Here is a 14414-nt window from a genome sequence, read left to right as displayed (position 1 = left end):
GGCAAGCTGAGGCAGGAGGATCACAAGTTTGAGGCCAGGTGGCTACAAAACCAGATAATCTCCACACAAAGCTTAAGGAATTCATGGTGATGTAAAAAGTTATTAACTTATGGGGAAATACAGCCAAGCACTTGAAGTCACTCTCATAATTTTTCATGGACAGATTTTATTTCTCTTGGAAAAAAACTCTCAAACATAGAAATGAGACAATCAGGAGGCTTGGTCATTATGAGGGCTGGCTGCTCTTGCTGAGGACTCTCAGTTTGGTTTCTGGCACCCATGACAGGAGGCTCACTATCACCTGCAAGTCCAGCTCCAGAGGATCTGACACCCTTCTCAGTTTCCTGTGGGCTCCTGCATCCATGCGCATACACACATGGTCAAACAAAATGTCTCGAAAGGAAGAAAGAAATGGGTATCGGAAATCAGGAAATAAGAAGATACTACAGATTGCTTTAGACCAGGCAGGCATGGTAGTGTACTAGGGATGGAAGCAGGACCTGTGTAGGGTCATCCTTAGCTACACAGGGAATTCCCAGCCAGCCTAGGCTACCTCAGCCCTCTTCTCTACAAACATAACAAAGCAAACACCCCTTAAGCTCTACTTAAGCTTTGCAAGGTGGCTCAGAAACAGTCAGATGAATGTCTGTTGAAGTAAACTTATAGTATTTTTATTTGGTGATGGCCCAAGGACAAACAATGATAATTCACAGTTCTGAAGCAGAAAGGCTGCTTTTCACTGTTCAGCACCATGTAGGGAATGGTTCTAGGATCTGTAGATGTAAGAACGTGTGGATGCTGAAGATGCTTATGTATTTCTCGTGTGTGTGTGTGTGTGTGTGTGTGTGTGTGTGTGTGTGTGTGTGTGTGAGAGAGAGAGAGAGAGAGAGAGAGAGAGAGAGGGAGAATCTCACACAGCAGTCCAATCTGGACCTTCATATAAAAATGAAGGGTAGTTGCATCTACACCCAACTTCCTATACACTTTATATTCAGACTACTTATCCTAAACAATAAGATGTAAATGTTAATCAAATTATTGTACTGAATTATTTAGAGATGACAAGGTGAAGTTCACACAGGCACAATCATCACAGCCTAAACATTATGCCCATGAACAACATGATTTCACAATTTTTCCATCTGCAATGGTTGGCTCTGTGGTGGTAATGGAGGATAGTACAAGTATTTTTGCTTAATAAATGTTCATTTAAAAATCTCAAATATGCAGAAAATATGAATTAAATTAATACCCACTTGCTGGAAAACTCATGTCATCTGTTCCACAATAAGTTTCTTTCTATGATTCATGGGTGAGAAAACCCTGTACAATACAGCCAACCTTTTCTGTCTTTTATTCAAGTCACTTTGATGTGTCATTTTAACCCCAATATTTCAAATGATTTATGTAAGGAATTTATAACACTTCTAATATCGTCCGTTTATCTTTTTCCTTTCTTTGTTATAGAATCTTAGTACCTCTTTTAGCAAATCATTCATCTCTAAATATTTCCATGTCCCTTTATAAAACCAGGACACTATACAACTGTAATTACTTCAAAGTCATATATTGACTTCACAATTAATTTTCCTGGTGTCTTGAAAGTGTTTTTGTTTAGCTGTCTGATACGAATCAGATCAAAAGAAGACTCTGTTTTATTGGTACAACTGTTACTTAAGCTCCTTAATGTAGAAAGGAATGATCACTGCTAATTTTCATGTCTTGTCTTATTGAGGAAACCCCAGCAATAAATTGGCTTCAAAGCCTGAAGATTATGGACACCTTGTTCCAAACCCAAATTTTGAATTTCACTGTGTGTGGTGAAGCCTGAGCACAGAGCTTAGAAGTCCTCCAGAAGATCTGATGTATAGAGAAGTTTGGGGCCATCTGGAGTGAGGGTTGGAACCCTAACTACTCCAACAATGGTAAAGAAGGTTGCTTTCTGTTTGTCTGAGTGGTGGCTATCACATTCATTTAAAGAAGAAAATATGTCTGATCTTTTGAGCCATGTATGAATCCAGAAGGAAGCAGAGCTGGCAGGACACAGTACAATAATTCAATTATTCCAAGGTCATGATGCTTTCCAGTGCCTGTACGAACCGATCAAATAATGACTGTCAGCTGTGTTTCCCTCTATGGAATGCTATGATTTACGAATATTTAATAATGAGTTCTTTAAATGATTTTATTCCTTTTAGTGTGCCTATAAATGGAATGATATGAGTATATTTAAAACAAAAGACTTTTCAAAATCTTATTTAAAAACGTAATAACTCACTGAAAATTTAAACATGCATCAAGATTTCCTTCCTGTACTCTGGTAATCCTGAGCACACGGAGATGGGGCTCTAGTTGGCATCTACAGAGGTAGAGACCATTAAGGATTTTTAACAGGCAAACTGCAATGTCAAAGTGTAGGCAGGTACTCCTGCCCTGGCAGGCCCAGTTCTAGAAATCTATCTGACAGAGACAACCAGATATGCTAAGGAGATCTTCACCCCTGTTTGTCCAAGTAAAAAACGGAAAGGAAAGGAAAGGAAAGGAAAGGAAAGGAAAGGAAAGGAAAGGAAAGGAGAAAGGAGAAAGGAGAAAGGAGAAAGGAGAAAGGAGAAAGGAGAAAGGAGAAAGGAGAAAGGAGAAAGGAGAAAGGAGAAAGGAGAAAGGAAAGGAAAGGAAAGGAAAGGAAAGGAAAGGAAAGGAAAGGAAAGGAAAGGAAAGGAAAGGAAAAAGGAAAGGAAAGGAAAAAGGAAAGGAGAGGAAAGGAGAGGAAAGGAGAGGAAAGGAGAAAGGAAAGGAGAAAGGAAAGGAGAAAGGAAAGGAGAAAGGAAAGGAGAAAGGAAAGGAGAAAGGAAAGGAGAAAGGAAAGGAGAAAGGAAAGGAGAAAGGAAAGGAGAAAGGAAAGGAGAAAGGAAAGGAAAAAGGAAAGGAAAAAGGAAAGGAAAGAAGATACCACTCAACTCTTAAAAAGACCAAAGTATATCTTTATATCCTTACATAGAAACACAAGTTTTACCAGGTTGATAAGGAGGAAGAGAAAGAGGAGGAACAGGAGAAGAAGAGGAGGAGGAGAAAGTCACAGGACAACAAATAGCATGTGGTAATTTGTGTGAAACAAACAAAATTCACATCTGTGCTCATTTACAGAAAAGAACACAATACACAGCAGCTATCAGTCCTCTCTGTGTGGGTCGACAGAGGGCTGTGCTACAGTATGGGAAGGTGTAGGGACGAAGCAAAGTCTTCCTTTACTACAGGTGTTTCTAGACGTTTAAGTTCTAACAAACAAACAAGCATTTACTTTTGTAACAGTTCCTTCTGTGTCCGTGACTAAGTCAGGCCCACACAAACAAAGGGAGTTCAAAATTTGGACTCCACGTTTGGGTTTTACAAGAAACTCTTATCCTCCTGGCATTTTGAAGAGAAATAGGAAGCTAGTGAATGTTAAATTTTGTCATTTGTACAGTTGATAGCCACAATAAATTACAATACCCAAGATCTTCAATAATACAGTAGTCATTTTACACATGAGCGCTGATCTAATAGTCCATTTGTTAGTATGGACAATATAACACCACTTCCTACTGTATTGCCACATTTCTACTGAGGCATAACTTGCTCCAATTTAAGCTCATGTGTTATCTCATGATGAACTAAAGCTTTTTTTGTGTTGCAAATTGCTTGTTCCAGATGGACAGAAAGAAAAATTGTCTTAAGTCTAGTTTCTCATTTATCTTCAGTATTTGTGTCTGGGGGCTTACACTCACTCTGGTGCCAAAACTTGTATCTATCCATTTTAGAAACAAACAAAAAAATCTCTCTACATATAAACAAAATGTAGAGCCTACCATTATAGTCTTAAACTTGGCAGAATACATTAACTTCTAATGTCACACAGGGCTGAAATCAGTGGACAACATTTATAAACCACGACATTTCAATATACTGAATATACAGTAAACGAATATAGTACTTTGAAAGTAAGTAATTGCTTTAAAATTTCTATTTGATTACAATCCTTTCCTGTCCCTTCCACATTTATTATCAAATATCAGAAGTCCTTACTACATAGAATTATTGTTTTCTCCCTACTCATTTGAATCTACAGGGCACATTTATGTAAAGCCTCGTGGGTAACTACAAGTTTCACCCATTTTATTATCTTGTGTAGTTTGTTGATTTGTTTTTTGAGAAACCCTAATCTTTTTGGCCTCTTGAATTTCTAATTTCTGAGTACCAATGCCCCGTCACTTACTTAATATTCATTAATCTTTTGAACACTTCTTTCTAGGAACCATGGTAGTGTTAAAATCAATGGGCCTGGCCAGGCCTGGTGGTTCAGGCCTGTAATCCCAGTTACTTGGAAGACTGAAGCAGAAGACCCTAAGTTCAAGGCTCTAGGCTACAGAGTGAGTCTGGGGTCAGCCTGAGTTGGCGGGTGGTAGAAGACTTGTCTTAGACTCACAAGGCCCTGGCTTCGATGCTCAATATGAAAAAAAAAAAAAAAAAAAAAAAAAGGGAAATCTCTTTGCCCCTAAACAAGAACAGTAAAACAATGGGTTTTACTGACTGTGGGGTGGGTGGAACAGATCAGTGCCTTTCAGCTCTGCAAGGTGGGTGTTTCCGGTCTAATCCAGTTTTCTGAGACAGATTCTTCCCATCCCCCCACTTCTCACACAGACCCTTTCAAACTGGCAACTTCTCAGATTATAGTGATTTTTTTTTTCTTCTGGAACAGAAAAACTGTGAAATTGTGATTTGTAGCAACTTACATTTCACAAGTCATGGCCAAAGCATGTAAGCAGCAACCAGTGAACGGCGACAAAAGAGCTAATCTTGTCATCTTGGCTTCATAAGCTTCTTTCTGATGGCCAGACACTGTTACAGTTGTCCATTAAAAAAAAAATACAGTTGATGTTTTACCCCTATAAAAACCCCCAAAGTTTCTTTTCATAACAGATATTCCACACACTGCATCTGCTGCGAGAGTCTATGTGCCCACGTCGGCTTTCTCACTCCTTTTGGCCCTTTATTATTATTAGTACGTGCTTTCTGATATTCTGACATTATTTTCTATTTCAATATATACTGTTTTAAATTTACCTCACTGTACAAGTATATAACATGTTCAGAGACATGCAAAGATAAATGACGAAACATGATACACTCATGAAACAGAAACAGAAGGCAGCATGGGAAGGCAGGCCGCCCTCTGAATGGTTAGAGCAGAACACAGGTTACTAGAAATGTGAGACTAAGAACAATACAAAGCAGAGACACAAAACAGTAAATTCTCCTCCCCATGAGAGACAAAAAGAAGTGTACCGATGTTTTATGAAGTGAAAATATGATGCTGGTGATGTGGAAAATGCAGAGTGATGGAGAGGGCAGCAGGCAAAGAGTTGAGGAAGCCCAGTGCTTCAGAGCAGCAGCATCGCTCTGTAGGGAAGTGGTACAGACCCACAGGATGCAAGGATTTGGTATTGCCATCTCTTCCTCATCCTTTGGGAAGTGCCTCTTTCCAAAAAGTCTACCATTCTTAGTGCAGGGTAAATACCACACATCATCTACCAAACACTGGACAAAACCAGATCTTCCTGAACTGAATCACGAAGAAATGGGAGTCTTTCTGCTTAGTGCACCCCAAGTTCTTCCTTAGATGCTGCAGTAAGTTGGCTATTTAAAAACAAAATTCAACAGCTGGGCTCAGGTTTGGCATTTCAACAGAAGGTAGCATCCTCAAGATCTCTCCCAGACATCAACGCTGTGCCTTGCTAACAATTCACCTTCTTCCTGGAAGGCTTTTAAGGGAATGAACTTTTCAAATCAAATCTGTAAAACTTTAAAGAGGGAGAAAAAAGCAGAAATTGTCTGCAAGTAAATGCAAAATATAAAGATGATGAGAACAGTAGCAGACCTTCAGCTACATTCATTCTGTGTAGTCCTTCCTTACAGAGGGAGCCAAGGAAGAGAATGAAGGTGTCTTTTATTGAGAACAAGCCAAAGACACAGCACGCTGAAGACCTTTGAAATATTTTCCACATGTCAAAGCCACCCCTGCTCATTCTGGGCAAGATTTTCACAGTACGTTCTGTTCTGTCTGGGCTTCTACATACACAGAATTAATACAATAAGGTTTACTACAGTAAAAAGAGCATCAAAACTGTCATTTTATTACAATTATTAATTTACACTTGAACTTGTAAAGGGCAGCTATTATCTACTAGAAAAAGGAGCATAAAAGGAATGGGATTTTACTTTTATTCATAAAGTCAATTTTCAATTTCCTGCCCTTGTAGCTTAGCTTACTGTCCTGGCCGCAGTTTAGATGCTGTAAGCATGGCTAAAAGTAGGCAAATATCAGAACAGCACGATGAATTCTGTGAGGCCAGGAGAAAGCACACGGACTGCTGCATTTACGGCTGTTAGAGCTGAAAGTGAAACCCACCCTGCAAAACAATAAATACATGAATATAAGGCCCGGATTGGAGTAAGAGCTTGGATTATGGGGCTCTAAGAAAAATAGGGGGCCAGGTCATTTGGGAGTTGAAGGGGGACCCAGCTGTGGCAAGGGCAACAGAATTGTTGCAGCTGTATCTTCCTGCTCCTGCTGTACTGGGGTGAGAGAGGGGTATGTGGGCAGCATTTAATTGTTATGTATTTAAATTAAATATATTTAATGCTTACACAGGCATATATTTTATGTATCCTTATATATTTTACATACAAGGAGATGACTGGAAAGCCTACTAGGGTGATGAAAAGTCAAAAAGGAAAACACACACACACACACACACACACACACACACACACACACACACACCTGTGCAAACTTTTTGAAAAACTTTAAGAAAAATGTCAAGCACATTAATGATTGTTTGCTACTTGCCTATGATACAAATCCTAAAGACGCTGACCTAAGTGTGGGGATGAGGGAAGAAGGAAGGGTCCAGGAGGTCCTAGATACTGCATTCTCATCATGTGCCTTCATCTTTCGGTACTGTGCATCACACACATAGGAGCACCCCACACCTGCCTGGTGTTGGTAGCTAACACTCTCTAGCTGCCTGCCCTCTCTAGCTCAGGACGGCAGGCAGCAGCGGCTGGGTGGGAGAGAATGGCAGAGGAGACAGGTGCTACTTCGTCTCAACTTCAGACAGCGTTTCTGCCACAGAGGGCATCTCCCTGGTTTCAAGGAATACCGAACAACTCCCTGTGCCAACTGTGGCAACTCTAAGACTCCGACAAGCCAAGCACCTCATTGCCCCCAGCCCTGGGAATGGTGGCAGACATTCAGCAGCATAAGTCTCTAGGATACTCCACTATCCAGCTGAATCTCTCAGCTCTTTCGACCTTACTTTCATAACTACTGGTTCTCTGCATCAAATTCCCTATATTGAACTAGCTGGCGAAGCTTCTGCTTTCCCAGCCAAAGTCTGATGCAGAGATACAGCTCTTATTGCTGGACCATAAAGAACTCTTACCCATCAAATAGTAACTCTCCAGCAGGAAAGAAGGGTACTGACTCTTAGGGAAATTTATATTTTTCCAGATACAAAAGACATTAGGGAGAAGATGTAAGAGGCTCAATTTCATAGACAGGTGCCATGAGGGAGAGAAACAGAACACAATCTTGTGAGAAAGCCACTTGGTTACATACATCAAAGACCTTAACAGCATAATACACCATACATACTTTTCTTCCTAAAAACCTAGTAGACATATTTTATATAGTTATATTATCAGTTATTTATAGTAAAACTCGGAACAAACTGTAATGTCCAATAATATAGATATGGAACATATTTATAGTTCTCCTTTCTGGGTCTCCCTGCCAATTACGGTAGTTATAGTCTCTGCTGCGATTCTCCATTAACTCTGAAGATCTGAAGAGGGCAAGGCTTCTGCTATAAACGCTGGCAACTGTGTGCTACACCCATTCAAGGCTCTCAAGAAATCCAAATCCTTATTATGCAATACTAAAGATGAATTCATAGAAGAATTTCAAACTCAATAATAGATACTTAGCATCTGGTGAGGCAGAGGCCAGCTTGTTCTACATAGAGAGTTCCAGGCCAACCAGGGATATACAGTGAGACCCTATCTTAAAAAACAAACAAACAAAAAACAGCAAATATAACCATGTAGCAATGTTCTCAAGTTTGCTGAAAGGGCAACTATGTACAACACACAGAAAAGCTGAGATGAGATTAATTATAAATAATTATTTTGTATTTCCCTACATTTTATAACATCATCCAATGGGTATGTGTACAGCACATTTAGAATTGGGAAGGAATTTTATAATAAAATAGATAGGAAGGCAGCTAGTAAGATTAAAGTACATTAATCTTTGCCATTTGCCACTGCTTGAAGAACAAAAACCAGAAACTAACCCAAGAAAAAACGATGCTGGCCATCACTGAAGAGCAAATAAAAAATGAGGAGATGCTACAACATATCCACTAAGATAGCTATGGGAAGAAAAGTACCAAGTGTGGGAGGGCTGGGGAAAGAAAGCCCTACACTCTGTTAGTAGGCAGAGGTCCAGCCACACTAGAAACCACTCTGCTGAGTGTGTAAAAGGTTCAGCTCTGAGTTACCAGCTGACCGAGTGGTTCTCTTCTTAGATACACATCTAGGTAAAAACACACACCCAGAACGTTTTATAAATATTCATAGCAATAGCCAAAAGGAGAAACAAATGCGTATCGACTCATGAATAGATAAAGAAAATGTTCTCCAATAACCCAGCATAAGATTATTTATCAATAAAAGGAACTGAGTACTTTGAAAATGTGATGCTAAGCTAAAGAAGTCTGTCATGATGGGCCACATCGCATAAACCCATTAACTGAAATGTCTAGAATAGGCTAATTCATAAAGAAAGAGAGTAGTAGTTTGGGGTAGAAAACAAAGCTGATGGATAAAATGTACGTGGCATCTTTACAGGCAATGCTAACACTCTGAAATTAATTGCGGTGATGAGTGCCGAATTCAAAAATATTGAAATGTGCAGTTTCAATGTGTAAATTGTAGGGCATATGGGTTATATCTCAATGAAGTTATTTTATATATATAAAGACAGAAAGAACTGCAAGGGAGACAATATGATCAGAGTCACAACAGACATGTTAAATTTGCAATAAAGGAAATCCCACAAATGCTGGGCATGGTGAATCCCAGCAGAAAGGGGCTGAGCAAACCAGCCTGGGCTATGACTCAGTGAGTTCCAGGACAGCCTGGGATACACAGAAAGTCTCTGTCTTAAAAAAAAAAATAAGAGGAGGAAGAGAAAGAGGAGGAGGAAGGCAGCAGTGGTCACTGGCAAGGACAACATTTACAATAGTGGTAATGTCCTGTTAGGTCACCAGGAGTGTCCAACCTTTTGACATTGCAACATGACACAGTCATCTACCAAGTTCATGATCAAAAGTATGCAACTGAGTTGAGAGAGAGAGAGAGAGAGAGAGAGAGAGAGAGAGAGAGAGAGAGAGAGAGAGAGAGAGAGAGAAGCAAACAAACCCAGAATTTCATAAATTTTTAAGTAAATTTCCAAGTTTCCTGGCCATTCTGGAGTGCATGGACTCACAGATTGTCTGCTGGACATGTCTTCAGTGTAAGGATCTCAAGGCACCGAGGAAAGCAGTTAAGAATCAAAATAAGCTCTTCAGAGTTAAAAAAAAAATCACGACATTTTGTAATTTTTTCTAAGTATACATTTTGTTTCTAAATTAACACATTTGCCCCTCTTTCACAGAGGGGCATCTTTAATATTTCCTAAGGACTGGGCATTTTCTAGGTCCTAGTGCAGAGAGGGAAAAGGAACTTCCCAAGGGCTCCAAATTTAGTTGTGAAGCTAATGTATATGCCCTCAAACCTTCCTGACATTTATTATTCATTCATCTATGCGTGTATTCATTCAGGCAGGTGAGCAGGGCAGACATGGTTCCTGCCTTTTGTGATGACCTGACATACTGTAACAAAGTAGGGGAAGAACACTGGTCCCAGCTGACGGCCTGGGCTCCTCGGCTTTCAGATCATCTCTGATTACCTCCCAGTAAGAGTGAGCAGGGCTGTCCTCAGGGTTCCAGCCTTGCTGTCACTGAGATGGTCTACAGCACGCTGGCTGCATGTCTGAACCATCTGATGAAACCTGAGTGTGTGGGGCTATCTGCTCAACAGGAGTGTCTTCACACTGGACTGTGGCTTACATTTACATTCATACCTAGTTACTAAATGTTCTCCTTTGCACCTTTTCCATTAAATCCAGCACGCCAACACCATAGTCCAAAGTGTCCCATCCTGAATTTCCCAGGCTCTCCATCCTGAATTTCCCAGATTTTCAATGAAGCCACCCTCCTACTCCGTGCCAGACCTTAAGGTTATCATTGTCTTCTGTCCACACCAAGCCAGTCTCCAAATTCTTAGTAATAGCCCAGTCCAGAGGTTCCCACACCAACTTGGGCAGTACATTTCCAGCTGGTCTTTCTTTGCTACATTTTCTTCTATCCAATCCATAACTATGCAGTTTCTCCCAGGGATACGTAAATGATTTACTCTTCTTAAAGGATTTTCAGGGTCTCTTCATAACTACTGAGAGACTCAATCTCCCTGCTGGTCCATTTCAGTCCTCTAACATCTACACATCATCTCCCTTTCCAAACTAGTTTCAAATATTCCCACACAATGCTGTACTGTGTGTTCTGTGTGGTAGGAATGAATGCCTCCTCTCCAGTCTGGTGGAGGAGAAGACCAGGTGGGCGTCAGGCTCATGCTTGCATAGCTATCTTGGAAGTGGTCTGTCCATCTGTGACACAAAGCGCCCCACCCGCGCATTTCCAAGGTAGCCGCATATTCTTTCATGGGGTATCTCTGCTTTTACTAACATGCTATACGCAGGTCGTGCAGGTAGGGAGCTTTCCCATTATCTGACACATCAACAGTTTGAACAAACAAGCACTGTGGAACAGCAATGTGAGGAACTCCGGGATTCCGTGGCGAAGGGCAGACAGGCTTAGATCCTGGGCATCTGGTGCTCTGGGTTTTCTTCAAGGCTAACTCTTGCTCACCATACAAAACTCCACATGGACCGAGTATGACCCTGGCAGTAGTGGCAGGTACTCTTTGTAATGGAATTCATCCTCCATGTGGCAAGTTTAGGGAACAGGATATACAAACTATATTAAAGTCTACCAGACTATGTTAGAGCAGCAGCTATTTTAAATGTGAGTATATAAAATGAACATTTCAAGCAACTCTAAGCATGTCAATGAAAACTTTGATGGATCCTTTTTGACAATAACCTTCCTGGTGTCCCCTCTGTCTCCTTGTGATGAAAAGCTTCAGACACACAGTTGATGGTAGGGGTGTTGCTGTGCAATGCTGTAACTTCCAATTGCTAAAGGATGAAGGTTATTAGAACCACAGCTTCAGAGCGAAGTTCAGTCTCAGTACTGCCAGAAGCTCTGCTGGCTTACTCCACCATGAGACAGGAGGTTAAAGAACAGGCGAAGGAGGAGTGAGGGACTTAGCTCCGTGGTCGAGTATTTACCCAGCATGCACAAGGCCGTGGGTTCAGTCCTAGCACAGGGCTTATGGGGTGGGTGCCAGCTAATAACTGCTTTTTTGTGTGTCTCTAAAACACAAAAACACTTTTTATATAATAATAATAATAATGATAATAATAATAATGATAATAATAATAATAAAAAGCATACCTGTTGATCTCCAAGGAAATGACTTTTCAGTTGAGCTGGAGAAAAAGAAAAAAAATTGGTTTTGTCATAGAATTTAACTGTGAGCTTATTTTTGCACACCAACACTTTATTTGCTGCATCTAATTATGTAAAAGTATAAAAATCTCAAATAAAATTCAAAATTACCCTTCTAAATTATTTTTTTAAACTGTATTTAACCTTCTGTATCAATTAGGGATGAACTGTATTGGAGATTAGGCAGATTAAAGAGAGATCAGAACAACTGAGCACATTAACAGAGCTGGTGTTTGCGACATTGAAACCACATGTGCAGCACATACATTTAACAAGACCCACGAGGCCACTAAAATGCTCAAAGGAAGCCACGAGAGACTCCAACAGACACGCAAGTTAGCAGGGGCATTCTCTGAATGGAAAGTTGTCTTATAAAAACCTAAACCACATTCTTAGACCAATACATTAAAAAAATGAGGACTTACAGGCCAGGGCAGTATTTGAGTTATAGAGTTTCCTTAACTTATAGCAGTGGTTCTCAACCTGTGGGCCACAACCCCTTTGGGGATTTTCAAAGGGATTGCTTAAGAACACTGGAAAACACAGATATTTACATTATGAATCATAATAGTAGCAAAATTACAGTTATAAAATAGAAATAAAAATAATTTTATGGCTGGGGGTCACCACTATATGAGGGACTATATTAAAGGGTCACAACATTAGGGAGGTTGAGAACCACTGGCTAGTAGTATATGTATTTAAAGAAATATTTTTGTGTGAAAATACATTTGTGTGCCTCCTTGTCCTTCTCTGCCATGTACCAATTAATACGAGACATTATGGCATTAGAGGACAGTGTGCTAGAACACAGACTAGAAGATTAAGTATTTGTCAAATGTAAATGAAAGCACTTAAGTTTTGATCTGTCTTGAATATATTATGTTCTGATTCCAAAGCCAGTGCTCCTAAACACCAAGACAGACAGACAGAACACACCCGCATACAGACACACACAGATACACAGACACAGACACACACAGACACACGATCCATACCACCTACAAAGAAGTCTAGAAAAGCTAAAAAGTAAAGTTATTCATTTGGGGTAAGAACACAGATTTTTTTCTTTTTCTTTTTGAATATTTGTGCTTTCTCTCTTTTTGCAAGTAGAATATAAACCCCAAATACTTTGGGGGAGCATTTAATAACTCATTAAAAATAGCTGTAACTCTAGGCTTAAAGAAGCAAACACTTCCCAAAAGGAAGGGCGTGGAGCTGACGAAAGGGCCAGTGCTGTCTGCCGCAGTTCCGTCCTCCTGTGTAACACCCCGACATCTCTCCCAAGGACTCAGGGGTCGATGGGATTTTTGCTGGGTGACAGTGTGTGTGATTTGCCCTTTTTCCACCACAGGCACAGCAGTTCACTTCGCAGGACCTGGACTCGGTTCTAAGCGGGGTAACCGCTCCCATGAATGGAGGCAATCAGCGAGTACTCATCTCGTCCGAGTTCCAGGAGTGTTGCTCCAGCTAATGTGCTCTTATGCCATTTCAAGGGCACAGCTTGGGGGTGGGGCACAGTGAGCAAATCTTAGTAAGGGCTGTTTGTCTTGCTTCTGTGGCAGGTCACCACACTGACCTTGAACTCAGAAAGTGGTTTCTTTCTTACAACAGGTTTCAGTTTCTTTGTATTTTTGTTATTTAATTTTACTCGTAAAATAATTAGTTTTCCAGACACTAGGACTGGTACTGCCTCACTGTGTAACTGCCAAAACAATCCCATTTTGTGTCAACATGAATGCACGCTGCCAACCAAACTGCCATGCAGAACTGCTTAGTAGAGGTCATGTATCTTGGGACTACCATGAAAGGTTATTAAGCTCTGGGTTTTCACTTGCATAACTTCAATGGAATGCTTGGTAATGTTTCCCATCTTTACAATTATTAACCTTATCACATCACTGATTAACCTTATCATGTCACTCTGGGCTGCTGCTCAGAGTAGCAGAGGCTGTGGCTGTCTGGCTCCTCTCTGGGCCTGGCTGGCACACAGGAGATGCTTCCGACAGTGCTTCTTCACAGAAAGTGAAAAGCCCAAGCAGCTCACTGTTCTGGGCAATGAGGTAAATACTGATGGAGAGCTATAACTTTGTTCAAGCTGATTAACTTTTTTCACCCTTTGTCATGAAGAGGCAGCTCTTTTGGGGGGCGGGGCAGCACAAAAATCAGGCAAATAGCATTTTTGCTGCTGAAAACGCCTTAGGTCTCCTAAATACAGCATGGTATCCCCCAAGTCAATGAGAATCTTCAGCTAAAATTACCTTCTTATTTCAATTTAAAGTAATATAAACAACTCATTAGGAAAGGCAGCTAACAATGAACATTAAAAATAAGCCAAGTTGCCAGAGTGTATTTGGAAGACCACATATTACCCAATTACCCTGACGATGCTGTGTAGGAAGTATGGTCTGTGCTCTTCAGAACAGTGTTCTCTTTAGAAAGAATTCGCTTTAACTGAGTCTCAAACTGTTCACTCTGGGACTCAAGGAATGAAGACTGAATAGATGGAATCTAAAACACAGCTCACTGTTTTAGAGCTGGTGGAGGCAGATCCACCATAGAGCCACCAGAGGCAGCTTCAGCCAAGAAGACAAGGCCTGCTTCCTTCTTTCTCTCCTCTCTCCCCACCATCTATTCCTAGAA

General features: G+C 40.6%; 1 protein-coding gene across 15 annotated transcripts in view; it reads right to left on the bottom strand.

The window, feature by feature from the left end:
• The window catches only part of Pkp4 (plakophilin 4), a 222237-nt gene that overhangs the window by 57478 nt on the left and 150345 nt on the right, over positions 1-14414 (bottom strand). For all 15 annotated transcript variants that reach the window (XM_028872440.2, XM_028872524.2, XM_028872784.2 and 12 more), the window contains one exon: positions 11718-11752. In XM_028872440.2, coding sequence (XP_028728273.1) covers positions 11718-11752 — 35 coding nt within the window. The remainder of the gene's footprint in view (positions 1-11717; positions 11753-14414) is intronic.

The sequence above is a fragment of the Peromyscus leucopus genome, chromosome 4 (genome assembly GCF_004664715.2).
Source record: "Peromyscus leucopus breed LL Stock chromosome 4, UCI_PerLeu_2.1, whole genome shotgun sequence".
Taxonomy (NCBI): Eukaryota; Metazoa; Chordata; class Mammalia; order Rodentia; family Cricetidae; genus Peromyscus; species Peromyscus leucopus.
This window is presented reverse-complemented; position numbering and strand designations above follow the sequence as displayed.